We start from the raw sequence: 27,865 nt of genomic DNA on the forward strand, positions 1-27,865 counted from the left end.
TACTCAAAGGACAAGAAGGAACATGAGGAACACTTGCGGATCACTCTGGAAACGCTTAGGGCCGAGAAGCTATATGCCAAATTCAGTAAGTGTGAATTTTGGCTCAACGAGGTGAATTTCCTCGGTCATGTGGTGACTGCCGAAGGAATTCAAGTAGATCCAGCAAAGGTGGAGGCCGTGCAGAATTGGAAACCTCCTGGAACACCCAACGAGATACGAAGCTTCCTGGGATTGGCAGGTTATTATAGGAGATTCATCGAGGGCTTCTCAAAGATTGCAAGACCGATGACGCAACAACTCAAGAAGGGCACCAAAGTTTCGTGGACCCCAGAATGTACAGAAAGTTTTGAGTTACTAAAGAAGAAACTGACCACCGCACCAGTTCTGGCCGTCCCAGATCCAACGGCAGACTATGTGGTTTACACTGACGCATCAAAAAGTGGATTGGGCTGCGTCCTCATGCAAAATGGCAGGGTAATAGCTTATGCATCACGACAGCTCAGACCACACGAGCTTAATTATCCTACCCATGATTTGGAGTTAGCCGCGGTAGTGCACGCACTGAAGATTTGGAGGCACCATCTCTACGGAGTTCGGTGTGAGATTTTCACTGACCATAAAAGCCTCAAGTACTTCTTCGAACAGAAGGACTTAAACATGAGACAGAGGAGGTGGTTGGAGCTGGTGAAAGATTATGATTGTGGCATCAACTACCATCCCGGCAAGGCCAATGTGGTGGCCGATGCTTTAAGCCGAAAGGCTCAACACTTGACAGCCATGTTCACCCACGAGGAGGAACTACTACGAGATTTTGGCAAGCTCAACATGGAAATGATAAGTGCCCCAGAAACGGTAGAAGCAAGGATAGCTACTCTAGTGGTGGAGCCAGATTTGAGGGAGCGTATCATCGCTGCACAGAGACAGGACGAAGGTCTGGAAAGGATACGAGCAAAGGTGAGGACTGGCGGACATGAGACCTATCACGAGGAGGCGGACAACGCCCTCACTTTCGGAGGGAGGCTGTGTGTGCCCCAGGATGAGAAGCTGAGAGATGAGATCTTAAGCGAAGCTCATGACACACCTTACACCGCACACCCTGGAAGTACCAAGATGTATCAAGACTTAAAGCGGAAATTTTGGTGGGATGGCATGAAGAGAAGTGTAGTATCATTCGTGGAAAGATGTTTGGCTTGTCAACAAGTCAAGGCTCTTCATCAGCGACCGTACGGGAAATTGCAACCCTTAGAAATTCCCGAATGGAAATGGGAACACATAACCATGGATTTTGTGACGAGCTTGCCACGGACCAAGCGAGGAAACACTGCCATCTGGGTGATCGTGGATCGCCTCACCAAGAGTGCCCACTTCCTGCCAATTCCAATCACTTATGGATCTGAAAAACTATCTCAACTTTATGTGCGGGAAATCGTGCGCTTACATGGTATCCCAGCCTCAATCACGTCAGATCGAGATGCAAAATTTACTTCAAATTTCTGGCAGAGTCTGCAAGAAGAACTGGGTACGAAGTTAAATTTCAGTACCGCGTTCCACCCACAGTCTGATGGGCAATCGGAAAGAACGATCCAAACGCTGGAAGATATGCTCCGAGCCGTCATACTTGACAGGGGAGGAAGTTGGGAGACAATTCTGCCCCTGATAGAATTTGCCTACAACAACAGCTACCAGGCAACCATTAATATGGCACCTTACGAGGCGCTATATGGGAGGAAGTGCAGATCACCACTATACTGGGATGAGGTCGGCGAAAGGAAGATGCTGGGTCCCGAAGTAGTCAACGAAATGGTTGAAATCGTGCGGCAGATCAAAGGGAGAATCAAGGAAGCACAAGACAGACAAAAGTCCTATGCAGATGCTCGACGGACCGACCTGCAGTTCAAGGTAGGAGACAAGGTCTTCTTGAAGGTGTCTCCTTCTAAAGGGATAATACGTTTTGGAGTGAAAGGGAAGCTTAGGCCTCGTTTTATTGGTCCCTACGAAATCTTGGAGGAAATCGGACCCGTTGCATATCGTTTGGCGCTGCCACCAAGTTTCGGAAGCGTGCACAACGTCTTCCATGTTTCACAGCTGCGGAAGTATGTGTATGACCCGAAACATGTGATCCACCATGAAGAGATGATGTTAAACCCAGACTTGAGTTACGAGGAGAAGCCAGAAGCAATCTTAGACCGGAAGGTGCAACAACTAAGGACGAAATCTATCACTTCGGTGAAGGTCTTGTGGAAGCATCATGGATACGAAGAAGCTACATGGGAGCTGGAAGACGAGATGAAAGAAAAATACCCGGAACTGTTTGAATAGACCCTTACAAATTTCGGGACGAAATTTTTGTAAGGGGGAAGGAATGTAACACCCCGACTTTTTACCCTAAGGCTTAGAACATCGATATATATATAAATATAAGTTTCGCGTCTAATTCTTCTTATTATTACTTCTTGTTATAATTAACCGTTGTGAAGTATATGTTGAGGTAGTGAACAAAAAAATAGTAATAGTCAATATAGATGGTTGCTATAATAAAAGTCCGTTTGTGAAGACCGAGTTTCAAATAAAAATCCGTACACGAATTTAACGTTTAAGTAAATATCTAAAAATAAAATAAAATACTCTCCGTGCCTTCCGGACCTTGCGCAATAGCCACACCTTGAATCCCGATACCTACACGAATGGATAAGAAGCACGTTAAAACAAGACGAGACAATCGACGAAATCAAATCACATCAATCACGCAATCCAAACGACGGCTCACGTTTTCCAAACGACGGCTCACGCCTTTTTAGGTGACGAGACATAATATTCTTGCCATTTTTGGCATGACAATTGATTGATAGGACAACTTGCCTCTTTTGGCAAAAAGTCCATGACTCTTGGACAATGCATTGCCTTCCTAAACCAAGCTATTAACCATGTAAAGCCATGCATTCTTTTCCTCTATAAATACTACACCACTCCTTCACCTACACTTTTGCTTCAACACTAGATTTCTCTAAACAAAATCTCTTTTCAACTAATGATGCTAGCAAGTGTTTGAAGAAGAGGAGCCAAAATTTCTACACTACCATCCTTCTCATCTTCCTTTTCTTAAGGTAATTCTCCTAACAACAATCTTCACTACATAGCCATTTCTATACTTTTCAAGCATGAACTTTTGGGTTCCACAAATCATAGTAGTGTTTGAATACTTTTCCCTAATGATTTCATATCAACTATGCATGACTATCTAGAATAGAATTTTTGCCTTAATCCATATAAGCTTAGACTAAGTAAACAATTAAACAAAGCCTAATCCACTAAGAAATCTTCAACACACAATAATAACAATTTTGGGAGAGCTCACCTATGAGCACAAGAAACTGACCGGCGGCGGCAGTCCGGCGGCGGCGGCAGGGCGACGGCGGTGGCAGTCCGGCGGCGGCGGCGGTGGTTTTTCCGGCGTTTGGCGCCGAAAGTAACCTCTTCCGACCCCATTTTTCACGATCTATCCAAATCTTCACATTTCAAGACCCAATTGTTAGTCCTAGGCCTCCAATTTAAGAAAAATAAAGAAGAAGAGAAAGAAAGGGAAGTGGGGGGGGGGAGAACCCTACCTTTTCGGTCGACGGCGGCGAGACCGCCGGCGAGAAGCAGCACCGGCAGAGGGGAGAGCCGAGAGGGAGAGCCGGCGAGAGAGAGAGATAGAGGCCGAGAGAGAGAGGAGAGGTCGGCGCCGGCGCCGGCGCCGCTCGCCGGCGACGCCAGGGCGCCGGCAGAGGGGAGAACCGAGAGGGAGAGAGAGAGTGGGAGAGAGGGGAAGGCATGTTTGTTTGAAATGGAGGAAAGAATGGGAGGAGTAATTCTTTTAGTAATTAGGGCAACACTTTTGCCTATTGGGCCTCCTCTTTGGGCCAAAGAATTTATTTAACAAGATGGTCTCCTAGTATTAATTCTTTGGGCCGAGAATTTAGAGGAAATGGGAATTTTGGGCTTTGAAGTATAAGAAATAAAATGAACCTTATCTCTTAGTTGTGAATTAATATTTCTTAAAATATGTGAAGCCTTTAAATAATTAATCTTACGATAAAGTAATGTCTTGCCCTCCTAAATTAATTAATTAAATTTCTTGAAAATAAGAATGTATGGATTTAATGAACCCTCTTCCCAAATAATTATTTAATTATCTTAAGGTGTCTCATAAAATAGAGGTCCACTTTCCTTGAGTGGAAAGAAGTAATCTTGATCGAACCCCGAACGTAGGACACATACTCCATGTAGGATCATGTCATGTCATGCACCTTATGTATGTTCATAAAGCTAATTTTTAAATCATTATACTCTTTCAAGAAGGGCGTGTTCGCGGGGTTTGATTTCCAAGGCAAAGCGTTGTAGCATTTCTTTCGGAAGCTTTGAGGTGGGCTTTATATCCAACACATTAAGTGTGGATAAAATTATCAAATATATGAAATGATTTTTGTTTGATAAAATTGCACTTACTTTTTTTAAATGTTATCGTGCCATAAATTATTTGTTTTATGATGCCTATCTGCTTGGCGATGCCAAAGGAATGAATGAATGAAACGAATTCGGCTCCAATAGGACCAAGATCCTATTCGAGTTAATGTGCACGAAGGAATGGACCGTGAGTCATCGAGAGGGTTGGCCGGTCAATGTGATCGTGGAAGGTGGCCACCTTCCCGACACGGAATGAGCCATCAGATATGGCGGATGGATGGAATGAACCATCAGATATGGCGGATGAATGGAATGAACTTAGCTTGATCAAGCGAACTTTATGAAAATGAATTTAGTAAGCTCGGGCCTTTAAGAAAACCCCCGTGCGTTACTGTGATGGCATGATAATAACTTTTTCTTATATGTGTATCTTTCGGCAATGTGTTCACTGAGTACCCCGTACTCAGCCCTGCATGTATTTCTAAATGTGCAGGTTGAGCAAGTGATGAAATGGTGGCTGAGTGGAGTTGGTGGTCGTATTATCTCTTTTGTAGGATTTTCGTGGCATGTGTCTTCATACACATGGCCACATGGTTACAACTCCTTCCGCTGTGCTTTTGTCGTAGTATTTTGTAATAGATGGGTCATAGGAAAAACGACCAGTAACGAGTGATCTGTGATAAACATTCTTTCAAATTTCTCATGATCTTTGTTGTCTCGTGAACATCTCTCATCTTATGAAGAAATATTTATGTCTTATCATGAATTCTTTCATTCCCTTTCTACCCCCTCTTCTTAATTCCCTCCCCTGGTCACGATTTACCGAGTAATGCTATCCTTAGCAAAGCGCGGTCGTGACAAAGTTAATACGACTTATTAGCCTTTAACCTCATTTTTTATTTTTATATTTGAATTTCCTTTCTATTGTTTTTAAAATTTGAATTAAAGTATGCACTAATTACATTTATGGTTCCAAAAAAGAAAAAAAATTATACACAAATCATAAATATATGACCATAATATTATGCACTTTCCATGTACTATATATGCATCCATATATTTTAATTAAATGCATAAATAAACCTATTTTTTTCAAATAAACTAGTTTTTTGTTGTACAAAATTTGGTCACCTAGATTTATTGATTTGGATATGCTAAGCTATTTAGTAAAAATAAAATAATAAATAAATAAGTCGAGACAGAGGTATGCAAAATTCACCATAGAAATGATAGTTCACACGACATCACATAAAATTGCTAACTTTAACTCCGAATAAACAGGGCTACAGAATATGAGGCGTATTTTGTGGACTTTAAGGTGTGAATTCTGCAGGCATATTATTGCCCAAACACAACGATAAATATAATTTTGACTGTGGTATGAAATATGAATGATTTATTTGCATGTGTGAGTGTGTTGGTGTCATGCTTTCAATATTTTTTTCTTTTAATTCTCATCATCTTAAACTTGATTGGTACTATTGTAGTGTAACAAATATAAAACACAATTGAATTAGCATTGTTCCATGAATCTCCGTCACTAGCCATTCTACAGCTAGGAATCCAAGAGAACAAAAGGATAAGTTTGTGGGATGTCAGAAGACAGACAGTTGCCTGAAATATAGGGTTCAAAAAATGGAATGAGATTAGAACAAGTCAAGGATTACAGTGAGTGCCACTCTGCAAACATTATTTGTTACTAGCATTGAAATCAAATGTGCAATGATTGATGACCCCAAAATATGTTACTTCTACCTAGTAGTAGTACTGTATTTTTTCCTACATTAATATGTGACATGTGAGTAGGGGCTGAGCAGTGAGATGGGTAAGAAGAGTATGTAATAAAAATTCTAGGTGGTGGTGGCCTGAAACAGATTCAACAGCATTTTCACATTCAAATATAAGTACTACCACAACCATCAATTTTGTGAAAAATGAGAAATGCAGGGGCCCCTTCCCTATTGCACTATATATTAATTAAACAAAGTGGATGAAACGGTTTTTTTGTAATCATTTTATATTGCTCTTAGTTTGAATTGATATAGTACTACTACTATAAGTAGAGTAGTCGAAGCTAAATAGGAAGAGTATTAATTTCACGAACTTCACACTATTTTTTCCGGAACTGCCAATTATATTCAATTATTCATGAGTTTGACGTTATTTTTAATTATTGTCACTGTATATCTCTAATTTCTATCTTTCATCGTCTAATTAGTTCTCACTCAGAGCATCCGCAGCGGTCAAGAGGACGGTGCTCGTCCGTCCGTACCGCTGAGCACGGTGTCGTCCGTCCGTTGATGGAGCTTGTCCGTCTGTGCCAGCGGCACGGGCTGCTCTTAGCTAAGAGCACGTCCGTGCCGCTGAGCAGCACACGTGGCGACGCCTAATTCGCCAACGACATAGCCGTTGGTTTTTTAATTTTTTTTAAAATGCGAAATTAATTAAAAAAATTGATTTTAAATAAAAAAAATATTTTCCCACTTCCCGAAAAAAAAATATCCATTTTCTTCCCACTTTTAATTATTTTTCAATTTTTTTCCCCCAAAATTCACATTTTCATCTATAAATACCCACACTTCAACACACAAAAAAATCACATTCTCATCTATTCTATCATCATCTACATTCTCTCATCTCTTTTAATTATGTATTTTTATTTTTTAGTATTTTAATTATTTAATTTTTATTTTTTAGGATTTTAATTATGTAATTTTTATTTTTTAGGATTTTAATTATGTAATTTTTATTTTTTTAATGTATTTTTATAATGTAGAAATGTTTTTAATAATTGGAGTATTTAAATTGAATAATAGAATGGTGGGACCCTTGAACTTGTCCTTAGCTAAGAGCACGGATGTGGGTGTTGTGCTCTTAGCTAAAGACAAGAAGTAAAAATAGGTCCAGGCCCACTTCCGTACTTTTAGCTAAGAGCACGGATAGAGATGCTCTCATTACTCATCTATCTCACGTCTTCTTCTGCCAATATCACAGACTCACAATTACTTCTTGCTAATACATCAAAATACTTTAATTTTGTTTGGGGCTCTAACTAGAAGAGTCTTGTACATCTCCTACATATTTCTACCCTGAACAATTCCAAGACGGAGTATATTTTATTTCTGATCTTCTACTTCAATTGTCCCATGTTACTTGAGACATTTCTTTTTCACAGTCATTTTTAAAAAACTGGTAATATAAATAACTAAAGTAGAGAAAAAAGTTTCCTCTCTACCCGCTTTCACTATTTATTACTCCTAGTATTATGTATTTATCCATGCAGTGCACTAAATATTTTTGGCCTAGAATCTATTCTTTATTTAAAATATGATTTAATATTTCAAAATACAACGAAAACGAATTTTCCGTACCAAAATATTGTGCATTTTTTAGTCAACTGTCTCCTCTTCAGTGTTGGATGCTGATTGTACCCATTAATATAGTTACTGTGGTCTTGAGGCACAACACTTATGATATACTATGATTCTATAAATTTTCATTTTTCTTTAAATATAATTTGTAAGTTAGCTTTTATCAAAATCGATAGATAATTATGGGATGTAATGCAATAACCCAAAGAAAATCATGATATTATCTAATTTGGAAATCGGGCTAATACATGTGGGCCGGCCCAATTCGCTCCATAAGAAACGGGTTAATATACTTTAATTTTTTGTGCTGTGTTGTTCTACTTTCGAGTGTTAATATACAGTACATTTTTTTGTGTTAATGTTTCACATATAAAGAACGCATATTTAAACATTTCATATCATTGAAATGTGTTGGCGGGAGTAGTGTTTATGATTACTTATTAATAACCATACTTTATAGCTAAATCTAAAACGTATTGGTGGATTGTAAATGTAGCAAACTAATAACTACCGATGTGATTAAAGTTGTGTCTTGTGTTTGATATTTAATTAAATTTATAATTACCAATTCTAAGTGACTTAATATTTCAATTCTATCATGCTAAGTTCATTGAAAAAAATTACTTATTCGTTAATATACATTTTAGATGACATTATTATGTATAGATTATATTGAAAATGGTGAATTGGTTGGAGATAATGGAGAAGCCTCCATTAGAGGAAGAAGAAGAAACTGAAAATATGAATAATCGTGGTAGAGAGATATGAGAAAAGGGGAAAATTTATTTATGGACTACATTATGTAAAGTGTTGACTATAAAATACAATGCATGGCCTTATATATAGGCTGAGAATAAATACTAAACTAACTAATTAAAACTAATTATAAGCTACTAATTACATTTTAATTTTTCTATTTCAACCGATTATATTACAGACGCGACTTCGTTATCACTCTTTTATTGTTTAAACGCAACACATGTAAAATCATATGGGACATCTGTTACACAGTACGCGCGGTTAGACAATCGATCGACACCTTAGTATATCAACAGTAGTTAAATGAACACGCATCGTATTAATTTACCGTAATTTTTAAAGATAACTCAATATTTTGAATCTCTTCACAAATATTAGTAATTTAACTATTGGAAATATTTTCAAAATTTTCTATATTTCATTCACGAAACTAAAATCGAATTAATTGTTTGGAAGACATTTATTAATATCTGAACTTGTTTCTGCCGCTTTCCCTAACTATTTCATTCTATAATGATTTTGACCCCAAAATCAGTGAAATATTTTCAATCAAGCCCATTTACCAGAAATTTTTACAGAGTCGTTGAAAAGTGACGTACTCTCAACTTCTCCGCACAAATACATGTACATCATTCACTCTTTCTCTCTCTCATAGTAGCACACAGTTTCGACTCAGAGAGAGGGGAATCTTTCTCGCTCTCTCTACGTATTAGCATCGTTATTGAATTCAATCTTCGAGCTCGAGCTGCTGGCACCTGAATCAGTTGAGCTGTAAGGAGATCGCCGATTGCGTGTAATTGCACGCAATGGGTTGCGCTGGATCGCGGGAGAAAGGAACTGGTACTTTTTTTACTCAATTTCGACTTCCAATTGTTTGAATTTCGATTACCATCGATTGATTATTTTTACAGAGAAATATTAAATTTTGCGTGATTGGTGTGTTTTATTAGGGATCCATGAATGTGGCTACCTCTCTATCAATATCTATTGTTTATCAATTTAGGTTTTCCGTTTAATGAATCGATCTGTATTAAACCTACGTTTATAGTTCAATATATGGAGCTGTTTGAAAATTCTATCATTACTGGTTACATATTTCTAGCCACTGCGTAAAAATAAGGGGAGATTACATGAATAAGGAATTTGACATTGAGATTTTTTGGATGTTTTTGTTCCATTTAATGTGAAGAAATCTGGCTCAGAAATATTAAAGTGTGAGAGGCTTCACTCTGAGGTTTTTATGCTCGGAAAAAGGGAATGTATGATTAAGTAGCTTGACTTATTTTCTGGAACAAAGTTGATTCATCTAGTATCGAGTTTTCTGTGGCAAGGTGAATCTAAGTAGGATAGAGTTTGAGTAATTTTTTTTTGGTTGCCTTGAGCAGGTGCTTGTAACTTTGTAAGTATCATAACTTTGTTGCAGCTATAGTCAACTTTTATATCCCCTGTCGCTATGCAACAATGTAAGTCGTTCAGCTGATGAATGTGGGATCGGCATGCTGTCACCAGTGTGCTGGCTTACACTTGATTGTATAAGTAATAGAGGAAATGTTAGCTGGAGATTGGAGTTGGGATATTTTCTGTTACATTGTTCTTATTATGAATACTGGGGAACTTTCGAATGAACTCAATTGTGTCAGGATGCAAATGTACCTTGTTGTCCAATCCAGATGATGAGCCCCATTCTATCTCTTCTTGGAGAAGATGAGCCCTGAATTTATAGCTCTTCTCTTTCTGTTCCGCCTTCTATTAATTGGATGCTGAATCCTTAATATTGGGCAAACCAGAAGCCACAGAGAAGTGAAAATAGAAATAATTGTATTTTCCATATCTTCTCTATGGATATCATCTTCTATGACTCACTTATACTATAGTTTATGTCTACACAGATTTATACAGTGTTTGACCACTCTTGTAAACTATAAGTATGTAAACGTGCATTGAATCGTTAAACTGTCTGAACTTAGAGGCACTGTTAGATACTTGTCTTGTGATAGTTATCGCTAAAGCTGTAATTGTCTGTCTTCTAGAGTCAAAAAAGATACGAAAACCCAAAGCATGGAAGCACTCAGAGCCAATAACTCGAGAGCAACTGACACAGATGCGTGAGGAGTTCTGGGACACTTCTCCACATTATGGTGGCCGTAAAGGTTTGATTTTTAGAAGTACGATTTTTTTTATATGAAAGCAAAAGGATATGTAAGTAATAACATATGATCGATGTTTGCTGGCATTTGAAAGAAAAGAATCTACTGTTCTGAAATCATAAATGAAGATTTGTCCAAGTATATAAGGATTGCTGTCTTTTCTCATTCTTGACAGAAATCTGGGATGCGCTCCGAGCAGCAGCAGAAGCCGACTCCACCCTTGCACAAGCAATCGTGGACAGTGCGGGGGTCATCGTTCAAAACCCCGACTTGACAATATGCTATGATGAGAGAGGTTTGGTCTTGATTTTGGTTCTCAAATAGTACATCAGAATCTTGATTTTGAATGTTGGTGCAGGTGCGAAGTATGAGCTGCCCAAGTATGTTTTGAGTGAGCCTACAAATATGGTCCATGAGAACTGAAACAGAACCTGTGCTAAGACTGTATATTTTGTAAATTGGTTTCTTTGTCCTTTTATTTCAACTTCTCTTTTTCTTTTTTATTTTTGTTGAATCCTACAGTATGAAGCTGGTTAGAGTTATACTTTAATTTTTGATTAACCAACGACAGCATCTACTGTTAAAAAGAGGCTACAAACGGCTAGTACATATTACCAATAACTTGGTAAGTGCTATTACAATAAATAAGTGTTTTTTCCTAGAGACAATTAATATGTGATAGTTCCTAGAGTGATTGAGGTGTTCTCTAGAGTTGTAATTCCCCTATATAAAGGGAGTATCTGTAACTCATTTATACAACAAGAAATACAATAACATTCCTTTCTATTCTACAACATTTGCCACCATGTTTTATCTTCCATACACCGCCTCTCTCGATTACCATCTTTAAGATGGTATCAAAGCAGGATATAACGGTGTGGGACTCAGAAAAAACTCATCACCGTCCCAAATATACCTTTCCCGGCCATTTGTAAACCTGCAAAACAGAAAATCAGCCATGTCAGAATCTGACTCAGAAACAACAAATCAACCATTGATGAACTTCCCAGGAGAATTTGCTGCACAATTGGCCGAGTTTCTCAGGCAGATAAATGCCCAACCAAAAACCCAAAATCAGCCACCTCCACCCTCAAATCAACTAGAATCATTGGGGGAGGTCCATGTTCAGAGCAAGCTCAACGGGGACAATTACTTCGTCTGGACAACATTGATGAAACGGGCAATCGGAGGGAAGGGTCTGTTATCTCACATAAATGGAGTTACTGACCCTCCTCCTAGCGACGACCCAAATTATCCGAAATGGCAGCAAAGAGACCATTGTTGTTTCAACTGGATTATAAACAACATTGAAGCCAACTTAGTGAATGAAGTTTCACAATATGAGACGGCGCGAGACCTATGGGAGGGTCTGGCCGTCACATACGGGAGCGGAGCAGACCCATTCCAAGTATCCGATCTCCACAGACAAGCCTACAACATGAAGCAAGGAAGCATGAGCCTCGAAAGTCTATGGAATAAATTCCAAGACCTCTGGATTTCCATAGATGCAAGGGATCCAAATCCAATGGATACTCCATCAACAATTGAGAAATACAATCAAATCACTCAGAGACATAGGTTATATCAATTTCTATGGGCTTTGGACGACAGATACGACACAATCAAGGGAGAGATCTTGAATAAAGATCCATTACCAACGGTGAGAAGCGCTTATGGTCTAGTAAGGCGCGAATCTGCAAATGAAAGGGTACTCAAACCTCCAGGCGACTCACAATCAACCGGAATCGGTGTCGGCCTGGCAGCAATCAATCGGAATAAGCCGCCACCACCCAAATTCTCCCCAAATCCAGACAAGAGCCGACTAACATGTAGCCACTGTGGTGGGAAGAAGCATACAGCTGACACATGCTTCCACCTCCACGGATTTCCCGATTGGTGGGAAGATATGAAGAAAAACAAGCCAAATCGGAATCGGAATGGAGGAGGTAGAGCGACGGCGGCAGTAACCGTTGGGGACCGAGCTACCAACACTGAAAACTCAGTGGGCAACATCGGTCAGTCCAACACGGCGGGAAACAGCGGCGGACAACCCAACGGAAAGAATGGAGGCGAGGAGAAGAAGGCCGTCGCCTCGGTCTCGGTTGCTAGGGTCTGGTCGGAAGGTAACCCGGCACCGACAATCGTTACCGGCTTCGATAGAACGGCGACGGAGAAGGAGGCAGAGTCTAGGGTTGGAGAAGAGAAAGGGGTGAAGGCGGCGGCGGAATTTAGGGTTAAGGGGGGTATTTATACCCCCAATTTTCCTAAATTCGAAATCCTACCCCAAAACTCCTCTAAATTCCACACCAGACCCCATCCCAGAAAATCTACTCAAAACAAACCCCACACTTCTGAAATTTCTAAAATTACCCCAGAGAATTCAAAAAAAATTCCTGTCAGCCCCAACAACTCCGACATTCTGTTTTTTCAACCCAATATTCCGTGTCGCAACTCATTTAAAGCCTTATCCTTCGCTTCATCCTACACAGTTGAACCCAAAGAGAACCAATGGATTTTTGACTGTGGTGCTACCGACACAATCTCTTTTGACCCCAAAGATTTCCTCCAAATATCTGCACCCACTAAAACCTATGTCCAAACCGCTGGTGGGGATTTAGCTCGAGTTGAGGGGGCAGGCACCATTAACATTTCTCCAACCCTCCGGCTCTCTAACTGCCTTTTTGTCCCAACCTTCTCCCATAAATTATTATCCGTCAGTCATGTAACACAAGAATTAAATTGTAAATTGCTAATGCAACCTCATTTTTGCATGTTACAGGATACCAAGACGGGGACGATAGTTGGGCGTGGCACTGAACGAAGCGGACTGTACTATGTGGATGAGATAGCTCAACAAAGCACGGCGTTATTGACTCATGAACCAACTACAAGAAAGGCATGGCTTTTACATCGTCGGTTGGGGCACCCCTCTATAGGGTATCTGAAATTAATGTTCCCTAAGATAGCTTCTAGTGTGCACCTTTTTAATTGTGAAACTTGTCACCTGGCCAAGAGCCATCGTCATTCCTTTAAACTAAATAATACTCGAGTATCCGCCCCGTTTTCAATGATTCACTCTGATGTCTGGGGTCCCGCCCCAATTAATGGGGGCCAGGGTCTCCGTTATTTCCTCCTGTTTATCGATGATTTTTCTCGTATGACTTGGGTATATTTCCTAAAAAATAAGTCTGAGGTTTATGAAAATTTACCCAATTCTACAGTATGGTCCAGACCCAGTACAAACAAAATATCCAAGTCCTACGGTCTGACAATGGGGGAGAATATATAAATGCCAACATGAAAAGCTTTTTTATTGAGAAAGGGCTTATCCACCAAACTTCTTGTGCCTATACACCGGAACAAAATGGGGTAGCGGAGCGTAAGAATAGGTACATCCTAGAAATCACCAGGGCTCTCCTCATTGAATAAAAAATTCCCACATCTTTCTGGCCAGAAGCTATAGCCACCTCTGTCTACCTTATGAACCGTCTCCCAACAGGTATCCTCAACTTCAAAACCTCTGTTGATACTTTCATCAACCATGAAGCCATCCAAAAACCAACATACCTCACTCTTGATCCCAAAGTCTTTGGTTGTACTGTCTTCGTCCACATCCCGAAACATGAACGTACCAAATTCTCTCCTTGCGCCGTAAAATGTGTTTTCCTTGGGTATGGTGTCAATTAGAAAGGGTATAGGTGCTATGATCCCTCAACTAAACACATGTACACTACCATGAACTGTGATTTTGTTGAAACTGAATATTACTACAGCCAATCTAGCGGTCAGGGGGAGAATCAAACCAGTCCAATTAGCGACCCACTACATTGGCTTTACATCCCAAAAGACACAACCCATCATTCGAAACAAGGGGAAACCAAGCAAGGAGGAGATGAGTCACGAGAAGGAGACATCCCTGTCACAGAAGTTGATCCAACTGAGGAAGCAAGTAACGAGCTATCACAATCCACTAGTCAGCCTGCAGAGTTCGGAAACACCACCCAATCATCAGCTCCGTCTTCAAATCCTGAGGTAAACAATTCTACTGGAGTTCCATTAGCAATCACTAACAATGACAGGACAAGCCAAGAAGGAGACACCAGCAGCATAAACGAAGGAGGAAAGCAATATGAACTGCCATACAGAAGTACAAGGGGGATCCCTCCCAAAAGATACTCTCCAGACTGGAAAGGAAGGAAAACAAAGTACTCAATAGCAAACATAGCTCGAGGACACCTCACAGAAATGGCCCGAGCATTTGAAGCTGCCCTCTATGAAGAAGAAGAAATTCCCCAGTCCTTTCAAGAAGCAGTTAAGCACAAACATTGGAGGGAAGCCATGAAGAAGGAAATTGATGCTTTGATCAAGAATGGCACATGGGAAAAATGTACGCTACCAAAAGGGAAGAAACCAGTCGGATGTAGGTGGATTTTCACCATCAAACGACGTGCGGATGGATCAATCGAGAGATATAAAGCGCGATTGGTGGCCAAAGGATACACTCAAGTGTATGGAATTGATTACGATGAAACTTTCTCCCCAGTTGCCAAACTTGACACAATCCGAGCATTATTGTCAGTTGCGGCTTGTAAGGATTGGTCGCTACATCAATTAGATGTGACTAATGCCTTCCTCCATGGAGAATTGGGAGAAGACAAAGAAGTCTATATGGCAGTTCCACCTGGATTTGATGGCGAATTTGGATCTGGTCAAGTGTGCAGATTGAAGAAAACTCTATACGGCTTGAAGCAATCCCCAAGAATATGGTTTGGAAGATTTTGCCAAGCAATGATCAAGCATGGATTCCGACAGAGTCTTTCTGATCATACACTCTTTACAAAAAGGAGAGGAGATAAGGTAACATGTCTCATCATCTACGTTGATGACGTGATTATCACAGGGGATGACACAGAAGAAATCAACAACCTCAAGAGGAATCTGTTCAAAGAATTTGACATGAAAGATCTCGGCCCACTCAAATACTTCTTAGGAATAGAAGTGTTAAGATCAAATCATGGAATATTCTTGAGACAGAGAAAATATGTCCTCGACCTATTGGCAGAAACTGGCCTCTTAGATTGCAAGCCTGCTGACACACCAATGGTACCAAATCACGGGCTGAAAATTATTGTGGGAGCTGAATCTGCAGACCGAGAGAAATATCAAAGGTTAGTTGGTAAACTTCTCTATCTCTCACATACCAGGCCAGACATTGCATATGCAGTTGGAATTGTTAGCCAATTCATGCATCAACAGCAAGAAGAACATATGAATGCGGCCCTACGAATAGTAAGGTACCTTAGAGAAGTGTTGGCCAAGTTAAACATCGGAGATCCCGTTGCTCAACTTGAGGGGGAGTGTTAAAAAGAGGCTACAAACGGCTAGTACATATTACCAATAACTTGGTAAGTGCTATTACAATAAATAAGTGTTTTTTCCTAGAGACAATTAATATGTGATAGTTCCTAGAGTGATTGAGGTGTTCTCTAGAGTTGCAATTCCCCTATATAAAGGGAGTATCTGTAACTCATTTATACAACAAGAAATACAATAACATTCCTTTCTATTCTACAACATTTGCCACCATGTTTTATCTTCCATACACCGCCTCTCTCGATTAATCTTTAAGATCTACTACTTTGTGAACATGGATAGATATATGAAACCTGTATCATACTAATCAAAATGATTATATGTGACTATGAAGGTGGTTTCTGACCTTCGAATTTTTTTGTCAAAAGAAAAAGGACTCCGCTGGGATTTAGATGATTTGGATAAGATTAAAGGCTTCAGTTCTTAATTAGATTAACGACTTAAGTTTAATTTTTTAAGTCAATTGAAATACAAATTTTGACTATCTTCTAAAAGTTTATAGAAGTAAAGAAAATTAAAAACGAATGAAAATTAACTTTTTTTCAGACCATACCTTTGAGGCTCAGGTTAATTTCAGATCAACTAAAGTTAATCGGGTTGTATTTGACTTGTAGTACTATTTTTTTTGGGCGGTGAATTTCTAGAGTTCAACTCATTCAATTTATTAAGATCTTCTGGTTCAATTGACATCTCCAAATTAAGATATGTGATATTGCTTCTCAAATAAAACTAACTTTCCTTTTGTAGATTGCAATAATTTGGTCACAAACTTTCAAGAAAATTAATACTCCTACGTGAAAAAGTAACAAAATACTTTTTCTTCTTAGGTACATCAATTAGGAAAATTGAATCAAAATTAACTGATTTGATTGTACATTTTAAGGGAAAAATCATACTCCTACTATGAAATTAGTAGTTTGACACCGTGAATCACTCGGCGTAGCATAATGAAGTTTATGGTTAGTTTTTTTTCAGCATGGAATAAGATTAATCAATCATCATAAGTTCCGTTGACAACTTTTAAATAGTTTTGGTATATAAAGTTAATTTTTATTCAAAAAATTTATTCATGGTAGATTTACTGTTTTTAATAATCTTACATATATATATATAAAAAAACCTTGGTTTTGGACTTTTGGGGCTACTGCAGTATGAAATGCGGTTGCAAACAGTATATCCTTATTTTCTTCTGCAATAAATACACATTTAAACATAATCATCTCATAATTACTACACCAACAAAGATAGATATTTATGATTTAGCAAATTATGGAGTAATATTGTAGTAAACTTCGATTCACTACCAAAACAGTGTCAGTGTCATCCAATCTTTACTACCAAAATCCAATCTTTCTATCCTCAGCAAATTATATTGGGAGTAGCAAAGTTCGATTCACAAATCACAACCAATACAGTAAAAAACGGTAACCTCTATCATCAGCAAACGATTCACTATCAAAGCTCGAAGACAGTAAAAAAAAACAGAGTAATCGCATTTCTAGCAAAGCCCACTCACTCATCTCATCGGACACTCCAATTGTCACCCCATAACTGTCACGGTGTCACCCCTCTGAGTCTGTTTTTGTGATTAAAATAACAACACATATTCGAGCTGTGTTCCGTCGTTTTCTAGAGAGCCCTCGTGATGAAAGAGAATAGAGAGGAACAAATAATGAGGGTAACGGGTCGCTTGCTTAGAAAAAAGCGGTTGTCTCTAACTCCAAGATTCAGGTGAATCTACTCATCTCAACTCCCCTTTTTTTCCTATCTCATAAACATTTCCATGCCGCCAAACTCTTCTTTAATTTCTTCCTTCAATAATACTACATTTTGCAGTTGATAAAAAATGCTGCTTTATTGTTCACATTCCACACCCTTTTACGTGGCGCCGAATTCTTGAATTCGGAGTGGGGAAGTTTTGGATTTTGAGGTGTATTTGACGTTTTGTAGTCCAAGAATTAAAAAATGGAGCTTTCTTGTTCGAATTGCACCCCGTGCAGTACCGTTTAGGTGAGTGGTGGTGGATTCTTGAATTCTAAGCTGGAAAAGATTGAATTTTGAGGTGTAATTGGTGTGGTTTTTTGAGTTTTTGGAATTTTCTAGTCTAAGTTTAAAAAAAAATGAAGCTTTCTTATTCAAATTCGACACAGTGGGAAGGAATGTTTGTTTCTTGAGGTGTAATTGATGTGGATTTTGGATTTTTTTGAACAATTTAGCTCATGTAGTTGTGAAAGTGATAGTGTTTCTTAGATGGTAGTGTTGATAGAGTAGGCAACTGGTGTATTTGAGGGGGGCAGATATTTCTGCCTAAAAATAGATTATGCTATAATCTGTGATGCAATACCCTTTAAAGTTTTTTTTTGTTGTTATAAATTAAGATTTGTGAGGGTGGAATCATGACTATGGCAGTCCGAGATCGGATTCTTAAAGATGTGAATGGTAACATTAGTGATCATGTACGCAACCACATTCATTTGACAAACTGCATTCATTTGAAGAACCACATGCATAAGAACAGCCCCATCTTGGTGGATAGGCTGCTCATGAGGGACCTCGTCGTCCTTCAGAGGTCAAGGTCGTTGAAGGACCCGTCTGCTAGCCCTCCCTCATCCGCTGTTGATGTTCTCTTGAGGAGAGGGGAGGGGGAGGATGTAGTTGGTGGAAGGCGTAGCGTTGGGATAGAGCATGGTACGGTGTCAGGGAACTCGCCTGCAATGGCTGCTGTGAGCAGCTGTGGTGGCAAGGAATGGAGGGTCATTGGAAATGATGAATGTGAAGGAGATGGGGAGGATTTGGTGGGTGATCGTGTTTTGGGGGGCTCGTCTCAGTTGAGGGAGAATAGCATGGACACGAGGGGAGGGTATAGACAAGATAGGCAGCTTAGGGCGCTCTCGGACCAGTTGAGGAACGTCCAGATTGGGAGTGATGATGTGGTCTTGTCTTGTAATCGTGGAGATGTGAGACGCGTCTTCCATTCGGAAAAGTATCCTGAGGAAGCAGGAGTTAGCATTCGGCATAGGAGTAGTCTGAATAGGAGGAGAAGGCGTATGTTTCGTGGTGGGAAGAGAAGTCGGCCTTCTGTAGCTGTTAGAGATGGTGGAGATGCACGAAATGAGAGGTCGGTGGCGTCTCATTCGTTTGGTGAGGGTCGAGCTTCTCAGAAAAATCACGGGGAGGAAGAAGTCCAGCAACTCCACGTTCAGAATGTCAACAGTGATCAGAGAAACGAATTTGGTATACCGTGGAACTGGTCGAGAATTCATCACCGAGGGAAGTCATTTCTCGACATGGCAGGCCGGAGCCTCTCTTGTGGTTTGTCTGAATCAAGATTGAACAAAGGTGGTTCCAATACTCGAGGGATGGATATCCCTAACATGCCAGTGATGTCATCGAGTTCGTCCACTAGATCGGATGCAGAGGCGTTGCCTCTATTCCTCGATCCTTCTGTTACTCGTGTATGCATGGATCGGGCTGGTTGGTTCCAAGATTACTCGGAGGAGTTAGGTACTTACACCGATAATATGGTTAAGCAAGAAACTAATTGCGACCTTGCATCGGAAGAGAGATCAGGTGAGCAGCATAGACCTCGAAATCGAAACAATGAGAGGCATCAAAATCTCACGCAAAAATACATGCCGAGGACGTTTGGGGATTTGGTCGGACAGAACTTGGTCGTGCAGGCTCTCTCGAACGCTATCTTGAAAAGGAAAGTCGGGTTACTCTATCTGTTCTGTGGACCTCACGGAACGGGGAAAACTTCGTGTGCTCATATATTCGCTCGAGCATTGAACTGCCAGTCGATGGAACACCCGAAGCCTTGTGGATTTTGCAACTCCTGCATTGCACAAAGCAATGGGAAGTGTCGGAACGTGTGGGAAGTAGCCCCCGTTAGTAGCATGGACCTCGAGAGTATAATTGGCCTGCTCAGGAATGTGACGTCTACGTCATCTTCCCAGCTTCGATCTCAGTACAGAGTCTTCATATTCGATGAGTGTGATACGGTTTCTTCTGAATGTTGGAGCACGATATTGAAGGTCATTGATCGAGCCCCTAGGCATGTCGTTTTTGTCCTTGTTTGCTCAAGTCTTGATGCCTTACCTCATATAATCATATCCAGGTGCCAGAAATTCTTTTTTCCGAAGTTAAAGGACGCAGACATTATACATACGTTGCAGTGGATAGCAACGAAAGAGGACCTGGATATCGATAAGGATGCCCTCAAGCTCATTGCAACAAGGTCGGATGGATCTCTCAGAGATGCTGAGATGACTTTGGAGCAATTGAGTTTAATCGGGAAGAGAATATCCGTCTCCCTCGTTCAGGAACTGGTATGTTTGTTTCTTCGTTGTCATTTGACACAGACTTAACTTATCACATATGGATACTTTTTCGTTGGATGAGAAATTATGTATCCCGCATACAATGAATGGATTTTTTTCGTTGTTTTGCAGGTTGGGCTTGTTTCTGATGAGAAACTGGTAGATCTTCTCGATTTAGCATTATCTGCTGACACTGTCAACACAGTCAAGAATCTGAGGGATATCATGGAATCAGGAGTCGAGCCATTGGCATTGATGTCACAGCTTGCTACGGCCATAACTGATATTCTTGCTGGAAGCTACGACGTCACCAAAGAAAGGCCTCAAAGGAGGTTTTTTCGGAGGCGTGAATGTAATTTTTCCCAACTTCATGCTTATCGTTATCAGTGATCGTATGTTACATCTTAGATTTTGCCTTTTTTGTGCTTCTCTGTTTACAGTATCGAAAGAAGATATGGAAAAACTGCGTCAAGCGCTGAAGACATTGTCCGAAGCAGAGAAGCAGCTGAGGGTGTCGAACGAGAGGATAACATGGCTAACTGCTGCACTGCTGCAACTGGCTCCGGATCAACAGTATGTTCTGCCAGCCGAAAGGAGCTTGAATCACAGTCCTTTGGTCTCATATGGCGCTTCTCTAAGAAACGGGACTAGGAAAAGCGATGCAGAAATGCTCGGTTTTCAAGCTGAAAGTTCTGGTATGGCTGGAAACGAACACAACGGAGGCGAGATGATCTCTCAACAGGTACAAGCAGTTTATAACGAGAAACTGGAGGCGATTTGGTTGGACGTGCTGCAGAAGATCCCGGTGAATAGCATTCGAGAGTTCATGTATCAGGAAGGGAAGCTCGTCTCTGTCAGTTATGGTGCAGGTACCATTATTTTGCTCTATGTTGCACCAATTTGGCTGCATCTTGTCGTTAGTTTTAGTAGTTTCGTGCGAATTCTTATATTTATAGCTTTTGAAATGCGGAAGAAATGTGCGTTAGGCCTAAAACTCGCGCAACTTGCTTCTCGTGCAATTTTAGATGCTCGTGCCCGAGATCTATTGGATACGTTATGCTTTTATTTTTTAGGGTTGCCAAAGAGATCTTTACGAATTCGCCTATTCTGCAGCTCCGACCGTGCAATTGCTATTCAACTCACAGCTGACGAAATCCAAGGCGGAGAAATTCATATTACATGTCTTGCAAGCATTCGAGTCTGTTCTTAGATGCCCGGTGACAATTGAGATCAGATCCGAGTCGAAGAAAGGCACTAACCGGGTACCAGTTCTGCTACCGGCAGCTCAGAATCTGCCTCGTTTGGATGTGAATCCGACCACAAACACAGGTAGTTGGATGCCTAGGGTGAGTCACGATGATATGCCATCTTCTGAAGCCAATAGGAGAGAGATTGTCGAAATTGAACCCTCCCTGGGAGAGTATAATGGTAATGTTAAGCGTAGAGACACCAACGTAGACTCTGATAGGCGGAATATAGAAAATGCGGGAGTGACATCTTCACATAAGATATCGACCGTGTTAGGTGAGAAAAACCAGTGCCGTACGCTTGTTAAAAGGAAGGTAACCCTTGCTCATGTGATTCAGCATGCAGAACATAGTGGATGGTCGAATCGCAAAGCGGTTTCAGTTGCAGAAAAACTCGAAAAAGAAAATTTGTAAGTATCGTGTTCGTATGTTTATCTTTTTGCATATGGTTTTAACTACAATAGGCTTCTTATAAGTGTATTTCTCTTTCTGCAGGAGACTAGAAGCAAGTTCGAGGAGATTGCTATGTTGGAACGCTCCGAAAATGAAACACCACAAGGTAAAAACTGAAGTAGGATCTATGTTTATACATATAGGAGAAGTTTAAGAGCTTATAGTTGTCGCTATACTCGTCGTAGAGTTGTATTTGCAACTCGTTTTCATTCTATCTAGACGATAAACATTTTGTTGTTTGCAGCTTTCGCGTTTGAGGATTAGATCAAGGAAGCCACGGGCTTTGCTGAAACTCGTCTCTTGCGGAAGGTGCCTCTCCGCTAGGTCCCCGAGGCAGTCGTAGCCATTTTCATCGCCATAAAGAACATCAAGGCGTGTTAGGTTTACTCTGTTTCATCAGACTTCTTCACAATAATTTAGAGTAGAGAGGGTGAAAGGTTAGAGCTTTTGTCAATGAATCTTTGTATTTTTTGTAATTTATTTCAATATAAGTCTCACTATAAAATAATTGCATCCATTTTATTTTAGATGGTAAAAATTTGATTTTGTATAGCTTTGTTACTAAAATGTCTCAACCTGATGATGGTAATTGCAAAAAAGTGTCAAATGTTTCAATTTTTCCTTAAAATTGTCCTAATAAAAAATAAATTGACATAATATCAAAATTAATTAATTAGATATATGAAAAATGTGACAAATCTCAGAAAATTTTTAAAATAGTGAAGGCTTATGGCCCCACGCTGTCAGACCAAGTTACAACGAAGTCTCCTCTCCTCATATCAGTCTGCAATGGAAATTCCAAGTCAATATCAAATTACGAATAAGAAAATCCATTGCCGTATTGACAATGGAAAGTTCAGTCAATCCATCATTCACAATCAAAGACACACAGCACCAACATCCTCTCTCCTTCATCTTCTCCCCACGCGGATTCCGATTTAACTTGTCTTCTTATTTACCCATATAACGCGTAGACGGAAATCAAGCAACCATCATTTGTAAAATCCATATTCAATTTGCTCAATTTCGGATCCCCACCAACTGTTTGTACAAATTCCTCAGCTACTGTTTTTTTCCCTTTCTGGCTAAATAATTTGTGACATGGCTTCTGCGGATATATTCTCGTCGTTGAGGAGGAGGCGATCGCCGTCTCTGGACGCGTTTCTGGCTCCGGTGGAGGTCAGCAACGGCGCAAATTTGGGGATTTTGCGCGCGATTGCCGCGGAGCTGCTGGTTTCGTTTGATAAAAAGGCGATCTTTTTTCAGGTAAAAAATAGCAGGAATTTAGTTCGGAAAATTCAGGTGATTTCAGTGTTGTTGGATGCTTTCCACGAGGTGGGAGTCTCAGCATCTGCTTCTACATTGTTTATGTGCTTGAAAGAGTTGTACCTCCTACTTTACAGGTGTAAAATCTTGATTGATTATGTAAAAGAGTCGAGCAAACTGTGGCTGTTGCTTCAAAATCATTTCATTTCTGGCAATTTCCATGATTTGAATCAGGAAATCTCCACCCTTTTGGATGTGTTCCCTTTGTGTGAGATCAATTTATCTGAAGATGTTAAGGAGCATTTTGAATTGCTGTGTAGGCAGTCGAAAAAGTCGATATTCTTCATCGATAAAAACGATGATTTGTTGAGGTTAAAGCTATTTTATTTCTTGAATGAATTTGAGAATGGAAGGGTTCCTGAGAGAGCTGCACTGTATTCATTCTTTGTAGAGAAATTGAGAATTTGCGATGTGGAAAGTTGTAGAAATGAGATTGAGTTCTTGGAGGAGCAGATGGCGAATCATGATGTTGATATTGAGCCTACAGCCTCTGTTTTGAATGGATTTGTTGCTCTAATTAGGTATTGTAGGTTCTTGCTGTTTAGATTTGAGGAGGAGGGCGAGTTAGGAGATAACAGTAAGAAGATTGCAGATAAGTTTATCGCGATCCCTAAGGATTTCTGCTGCCCGGTGTCCTTGGATTTGATGAGGGATCCGGTGATCGTGTCCACAGGACAAACATATGAGCGTTCCTCCATTGCAAGATGGATGCAGGAAGGGCACTTCACGTGCCCAAAGACGGGACAGATGCTTGTTCACACGAAGCTTGTGGCTAACCGGGCTCTGAGGAACTTGATCATGCAATGGTGTATGGCGAATGACATACCATGTGATTTACCAGAGAACTCAGATTACCCCTCTGAGTGTGCCCTAGCTGCATCCATGAGTAGGGCTGCAGTTGAGGCGACTAAAGTGACTGCTCATCTGCTTGTCGAGGAACTGGCTAATGGGACGCCAAGAGCCAAGGCTATTGCCTCTATGGAGATTAGGTTTCTGGCGAAGGCTGGGAAGGAGAATCGAGCTTGCATTGCTGAGCTTGGTGCCATTCCTCTTTTAAAGAGGCTGCTTTCGTCTGAGGACAAGTTGGCGCAGGAGAACTCGGTCACGGCTTTGTTGAATTTGTCAATTTTTGATAGAAATAAATGCTTGATCATGGAGGTGGAAGGGTGTTTGGCAGCCATTGTTGAGGTTTTGAGATATGGGCACACGGTGGAGGCGAGGGAGAATGCTGCGGCCACTCTGTTCAGCCTCTCGGCTGTCCACGACTACAAGAAGGCAATAGCTCAGCAAGAATGGGCAATCGAAGCCCTAGCCGGGCTCTTGAGAGAGGGAACAGAAAGAGGGAAAAAGGATGCCGTAACAGCTCTGTTCAATCTATCAACACACAACGAGAACTGCTCGAGGATGATAGATTCTGGTGCAGTGGCAGCCCTAGTTGAGGCACTGGTATCCGAGGTTGTATCTGAGGAAGCAGCGGGTGCACTGGCTCTCATAGTTCGCCAGCCGTTAGGGGCTGCGGCAGTGGCATCCGAGGAAAGAGCAGTGGCGGGACTGATAGGAATGATGAGATGGGGCACGCCGAGGGGGAAGGAGAATGTCGTGGCTGCGTTGCTCGAGCTCTGTAGGAGTGGTGGAGCGGCTACCATGGAGAGGGTTCTAAAGGCTCCGGCTCTGGCCGGATTGCTGCAGACGCTGCTGTCTACAGGGACCAAACGTGCTCGGAGAAAAGCTGCGTCGCTAGCTAGGGTGTTCCAGAGGTCGGAAAACGCGCGCCTGCATCTCGGGGGGTTAGGAGTCGGATACGCCCTTGATGGGAACTCGGCTGTGGCAAGAGATGCAACAAGCTTTGCTGGTGATGTTTCGATGCCTATGCCCATTTCTGTTCCCGTGTTATAGCATTCTCATCGCCTGTGAATTTGTAATACTCATCATTTTTTTGATTCAGATATGAATTATGAATAAACTGAGAAGTTGAATAGTTATTGGTTCCACTGTTTTCTGTCACAAATATTAGGGCTGGTAATTTTAGATCCTGACACGAAATTGTCACTTCGTGTCTGGAAAAATCATGTTGAGTATGTGTTTGTACCGAGCATATTCATAATGGATCGTGTTTGTGCGTAATCTTTAGAATTTTCTTGCTGACATGACTACGACCCAACACGCACGAATTGTGTGTCCTACAGTTTGCTCATCCAGTTCAAGAAAACTGAATCTGAAAGAATGAGCTCTCACTTACTATATTTCGGGTACAAGAATGTCAAAATCAGTGACAGTCCATTCTGCTACTTGATTGGGAGCTTTAAAAATCTCAGTTCCCAAATCTATGGACATCCATTGCCTTCTTGCAGGTGCAGTGCCCGGATCCTGGTAAAAGTAAAGGGATCCCGAGAGCCTCCCAACGTCGAGCTCCCAACTTCTGGAGTCTCCGATCCACCCCTCCCCTCTCCTCGTCGGATAGCCATAGTCACCCCAAACGGGATGAGGCAGAATCTGAAGAATCTCCTGTGCCTGAGGGTTACTATAAGGATCACACATAGTGTTGGGTGTTTCTGCGTGCTCTGCGTTCCCGGGCGCACAGTACAGGTGATACGCCTCGTGGGGGAAACGAGCAGCATCGGAGCGGTGCACAGTGCTGCCATTTGAGAAAGTGTGGTATGGTGGGCAGAGCTTGAAGTCATCCGGACGGCACCATGAAGGTGTGTCCGGATTCAAGATCATCTCGTTGTAGCGCGTCACATCCGTGGTCGTGTCCCCGTTGCATGGCTGGCCGTTGTTCTTCCAGCAACTGCCGATGTCCAGCAAGTAGAACTGGCTGCTCGGCCCTCCGCCGCTGATCACATTCAGAGTGAACCTCACTACAAAATCAGGTGATTCTGGTATCTGCATACGAGGTTTTTTAAGTTTGAGAAAGCTGATGAAATCAGATGATGACTATATTACTGAACTTACTATCTTCATCATTCCCCTTGTAGGGTAGTGGTAGCCACCGGAGAATCCGGTGGTTGCGTCGGCTCTCAGATAAAGCATCAGCCAGGGGTACTTGGCCGACGTTCGTACAACGTGATGAAAGATCCAGCTTCCTTCCCCAAGCTCCTTCTCCCATGTAACTGAATGGTAAGAAAAGTTGCCTCCTTCCATCCCTTTGCTCGGATCAGAATCCAAGTCCCATGAGCCGTAGAAACGGCCCTTCAGTTGAGTCCAGTTAGGCCCTTGCAACGAGGTGTAGTCGTGATAGATGGATGGTTGGTTCATGCAGCCTTTTCCGAAGCAAGGAAACTGGCTATCGGGTCCGTAAGGGCCTACTTTTTGCCCGTTTTTGGGGCATTTAGCAGCGTACGTATCCATGTTGCCGTTTTTCAGCATGATCATCCAAAACTGCCATGGATTAGGTATGTCTTCCACTTGACATTTACTCCCTAAATAAAGCTCTTTCTCAGCTGCATACAGGTCCACATTTATGAGTGAATCTTGATCGACTCCGAGAAACGGCTGCCCTATTCCCAGCCGGTTTTCCTCCTCCGTTACACGGTGCACGAGCACGTAGGGCACTCTGCTGCAGAGTGAGCACTGATCTTCTCCTGCAGAATGTAAACTTGATTATGTTTGAATCTGTTTAGTTTTTCCTAAATGGGACCTCGTTTTTAATTCGAATTTAGGGAAATCGAAATTTTGAAGAAGATGGAGAAGGAAACCGACCTTGTCGGGGAGAAGCTTTGTATATGTCAAAGCAATCAGCTGCTCTTGGGCTTCCCATGTTAGGTGCTTCCTCTCCGACCTCGTTGCATTGATTCCACGACTCTATCGCCACTCTTAGGCCGTCTCTTCTCATGCCCGAGTCCCCGACTGCAGATACCTCCCCACCTTGAAGACTCAAAGAAACGACCCTTGAAAGAGAGACGAGGATCAAGACCGCAGCAAGAGCCATGTTGCAAAGCGAAGAAGTCTCTTGGAGTTTATGTGTACGCTTCCATCTTCACACTCTTCTTTATCAAGAAATGCAGTTTGCTGAAGTATTTTGATCAGTCAAAATGGTTAGTGATTTTGATTTTTTGTAGAGTAATAGATGCTTAGCTTTTCCTGCTCCAAAGTAGTTGGTATTTCCAGTTGTTTTCCTAGAATTGATTAGGTTGGAAGTTTGAACAAAAATCATTATCCAAAATCATCCTTTTCCACCAGAAATGATCATCATTGACATTGAATATGAAATGCTAGCTGAACTAATGCTGATGTGCTAATTTTCTACATTTTGTAACTCCAAAGAAAGGGATAATGGCATTTTGTAACTATAGTATTTAAAAGCTGGAAAGTATAGGCATTCTTGATTTCAAAGAAATGCCAAAATGATGCCGACAACATATGTCATGACTTGAGCTACAAATATACTCTTTCAACAATACATATCAAGGAGTAGGAGGGTAGCT

The 27,865-nt window shown here is 41.1% G+C and overlaps 4 protein-coding genes and 1 long non-coding RNA gene across 9 annotated transcripts; 4 read left to right on the forward strand and 1 right to left on the reverse strand.

Annotated features, from left to right (window-relative positions):
• Positions 1–2,504: 2,504 nt before the first annotated feature.
• Positions 2,505–3,686, reverse strand: LOC148929287 (uncharacterized). The gene is made up of 3 exons (XR_016137518.1): positions 3,606–3,686; positions 3,356–3,506; positions 2,505–2,676 (listed from the first exon to the last, which is right to left on the reverse strand). It is a non-coding gene; the product is annotated as an uncharacterized LOC148929287 (long non-coding RNA).
• Positions 3,687–9,186: 5,500 nt separating this feature from the next.
• LOC125193162 (uncharacterized) lies at positions 9,187–11,284 on the forward strand. Its single transcript, XM_048090911.2, has 4 exons — positions 9,187–9,416; positions 10,607–10,726; positions 10,899–11,018; positions 11,082–11,284. Exons 1-4 carry the CDS (start codon positions 9,383–9,385, stop codon positions 11,144–11,146), a joined length of 339 nt encoding a protein of 112 aa, XP_047946868.2. The 5' UTR covers positions 9,187–9,382; the 3' UTR covers positions 11,147–11,284.
• A 563-nt stretch (positions 11,285–11,847) lies between these two features.
• LOC148929288 (uncharacterized) lies at positions 11,848–16,087 on the forward strand. Its single transcript, XM_089056777.1, has 3 exons — positions 11,848–13,445; positions 13,503–13,660; positions 14,497–16,087. The coding sequence occupies exons 1-3, from the start codon at positions 11,895–11,897 to the stop codon at positions 16,085–16,087; spliced, it is 3,300 nt and encodes a 1,099-aa protein (XP_088912903.1). The 5' UTR covers positions 11,848–11,894.
• A 1,403-nt stretch (positions 16,088–17,490) lies between these two features.
• On the forward strand, positions 17,491–22,667 carry LOC125196630 (protein STICHEL-like 4). 4 transcript variants are annotated; one of them, XM_089057297.1, is made up of 8 exons: positions 17,491–17,827; positions 17,933–20,424; positions 20,548–20,767; positions 20,856–21,284; positions 21,529–21,939; positions 22,009–22,072; positions 22,158–22,221; positions 22,360–22,667. In XM_089057297.1, the coding sequence occupies exons 2-8, from the start codon at positions 18,493–18,495 to the stop codon at positions 22,456–22,458; spliced, it is 3,219 nt and encodes a 1,072-aa protein (XP_088913423.1). In that variant the 5' UTR covers positions 17,491–17,827; positions 17,933–18,492; the 3' UTR covers positions 22,459–22,667. The 4 variants fall into 4 exon arrangements, with proteins under 4 accessions (XP_088913423.1, XP_088913422.1, XP_047951182.1 ...); XM_089057296.1 differs by having other exon boundaries at positions 17,493–17,827; positions 17,933–18,106; positions 18,475–20,424; positions 21,529–22,072; XM_048095225.2 differs by having other exon boundaries at positions 17,494–17,827; positions 21,529–22,072.
• A 222-nt stretch (positions 22,668–22,889) lies between these two features.
• On the forward strand, positions 22,890–27,679 carry LOC125193404 (U-box domain-containing protein 17-like). Of its 2 annotated transcripts, XR_007171576.2 has the most exons (4): positions 22,890–25,293; positions 25,793–26,311; positions 26,417–27,004; positions 27,101–27,679. XR_007171576.2 is itself a non-coding variant. In XM_048091186.2 (1 exon), exon 1 carries the CDS (start codon positions 23,217–23,219, stop codon positions 25,335–25,337), a length of 2,121 nt encoding a protein of 706 aa, XP_047947143.1. In that variant the 5' UTR covers positions 22,891–23,216; the 3' UTR covers positions 25,338–25,419. The 2 variants fall into 2 exon arrangements, 1 of the variants encoding a protein (XP_047947143.1); XM_048091186.2 differs by lacking the exons at positions 25,793–26,311; positions 26,417–27,004; positions 27,101–27,679 and having other exon boundaries at positions 22,891–25,419.
• Positions 27,680–27,865: the final 186 nt, after the last annotated feature.

Source organism: Salvia hispanica, chromosome 4, assembly GCF_029641045.1.
Source record: "Salvia hispanica isolate PSC_SH4W2 chromosome 4, Shi_PSC_v1, whole genome shotgun sequence".
Taxonomy (NCBI): Eukaryota; Viridiplantae; Streptophyta; class Magnoliopsida; order Lamiales; family Lamiaceae; genus Salvia; species Salvia hispanica.

What these genes read in the sequence shown, in the direction of transcription:
- LOC125193162 (XM_048090911.2), top strand. Translation starts at nt 9,383, where the DNA reads ATGGGTTGCGCTGGATCGCGGGAGAAAGGAACTG. An exon ending in ATCGCGGGAGAAAGGAACTG is followed by an intron (nt 9,417 to 10,606) that starts GTACTTTTTTTA and finishes TCTGTCTTCTAG; the next exon opens with AGTCAAAAAAGATACGAAAA. An exon ending in ACATTATGGTGGCCGTAAAG is followed by an intron (nt 10,727 to 10,898) that starts GTTTGATTTTTA and finishes CATTCTTGACAG; the next exon opens with AAATCTGGGATGCGCTCCGA.
- LOC148929288 (XM_089056777.1), top strand. Translation starts at nt 11,895, where the DNA reads ATGAAACGGGCAATCGGAGGGAAGGGTCTGTTATCTCACATAAATGGA. An exon ending in AATTATTATCCGTCAGTCAT is followed by an intron (nt 13,446 to 13,502) that starts GTAACACAAGAA and finishes TGCATGTTACAG; the next exon opens with GATACCAAGACGGGGACGAT. An exon ending in TTGGGGCACCCCTCTATAGG is followed by an intron (nt 13,661 to 14,496) that starts GTATCTGAAATT and finishes ATATTACTACAG; the next exon opens with CCAATCTAGCGGTCAGGGGG.
- LOC125196630 (XM_089057296.1), top strand. Translation starts at nt 18,493, where the DNA reads ATGACTATGGCAGTCCGAGATCGGATTCTTAAAGATGTGAATGGTAAC. An exon ending in GTTTTTTCGGAGGCGTGAAT is followed by an intron (nt 20,768 to 20,855) that starts GTAATTTTTCCC and finishes CTCTGTTTACAG; the next exon opens with TATCGAAAGAAGATATGGAA. An exon ending in AAACTCGAAAAAGAAAATTT is followed by an intron (nt 22,073 to 22,157) that starts GTAAGTATCGTG and finishes CTCTTTCTGCAG; the next exon opens with GAGACTAGAAGCAAGTTCGA.
- LOC125193404 (XM_048091186.2), top strand. Translation starts at nt 23,217, where the DNA reads ATGGCTTCTGCGGATATATTCTCGTCGTTGAGGAGGAGGCGATCGCCG.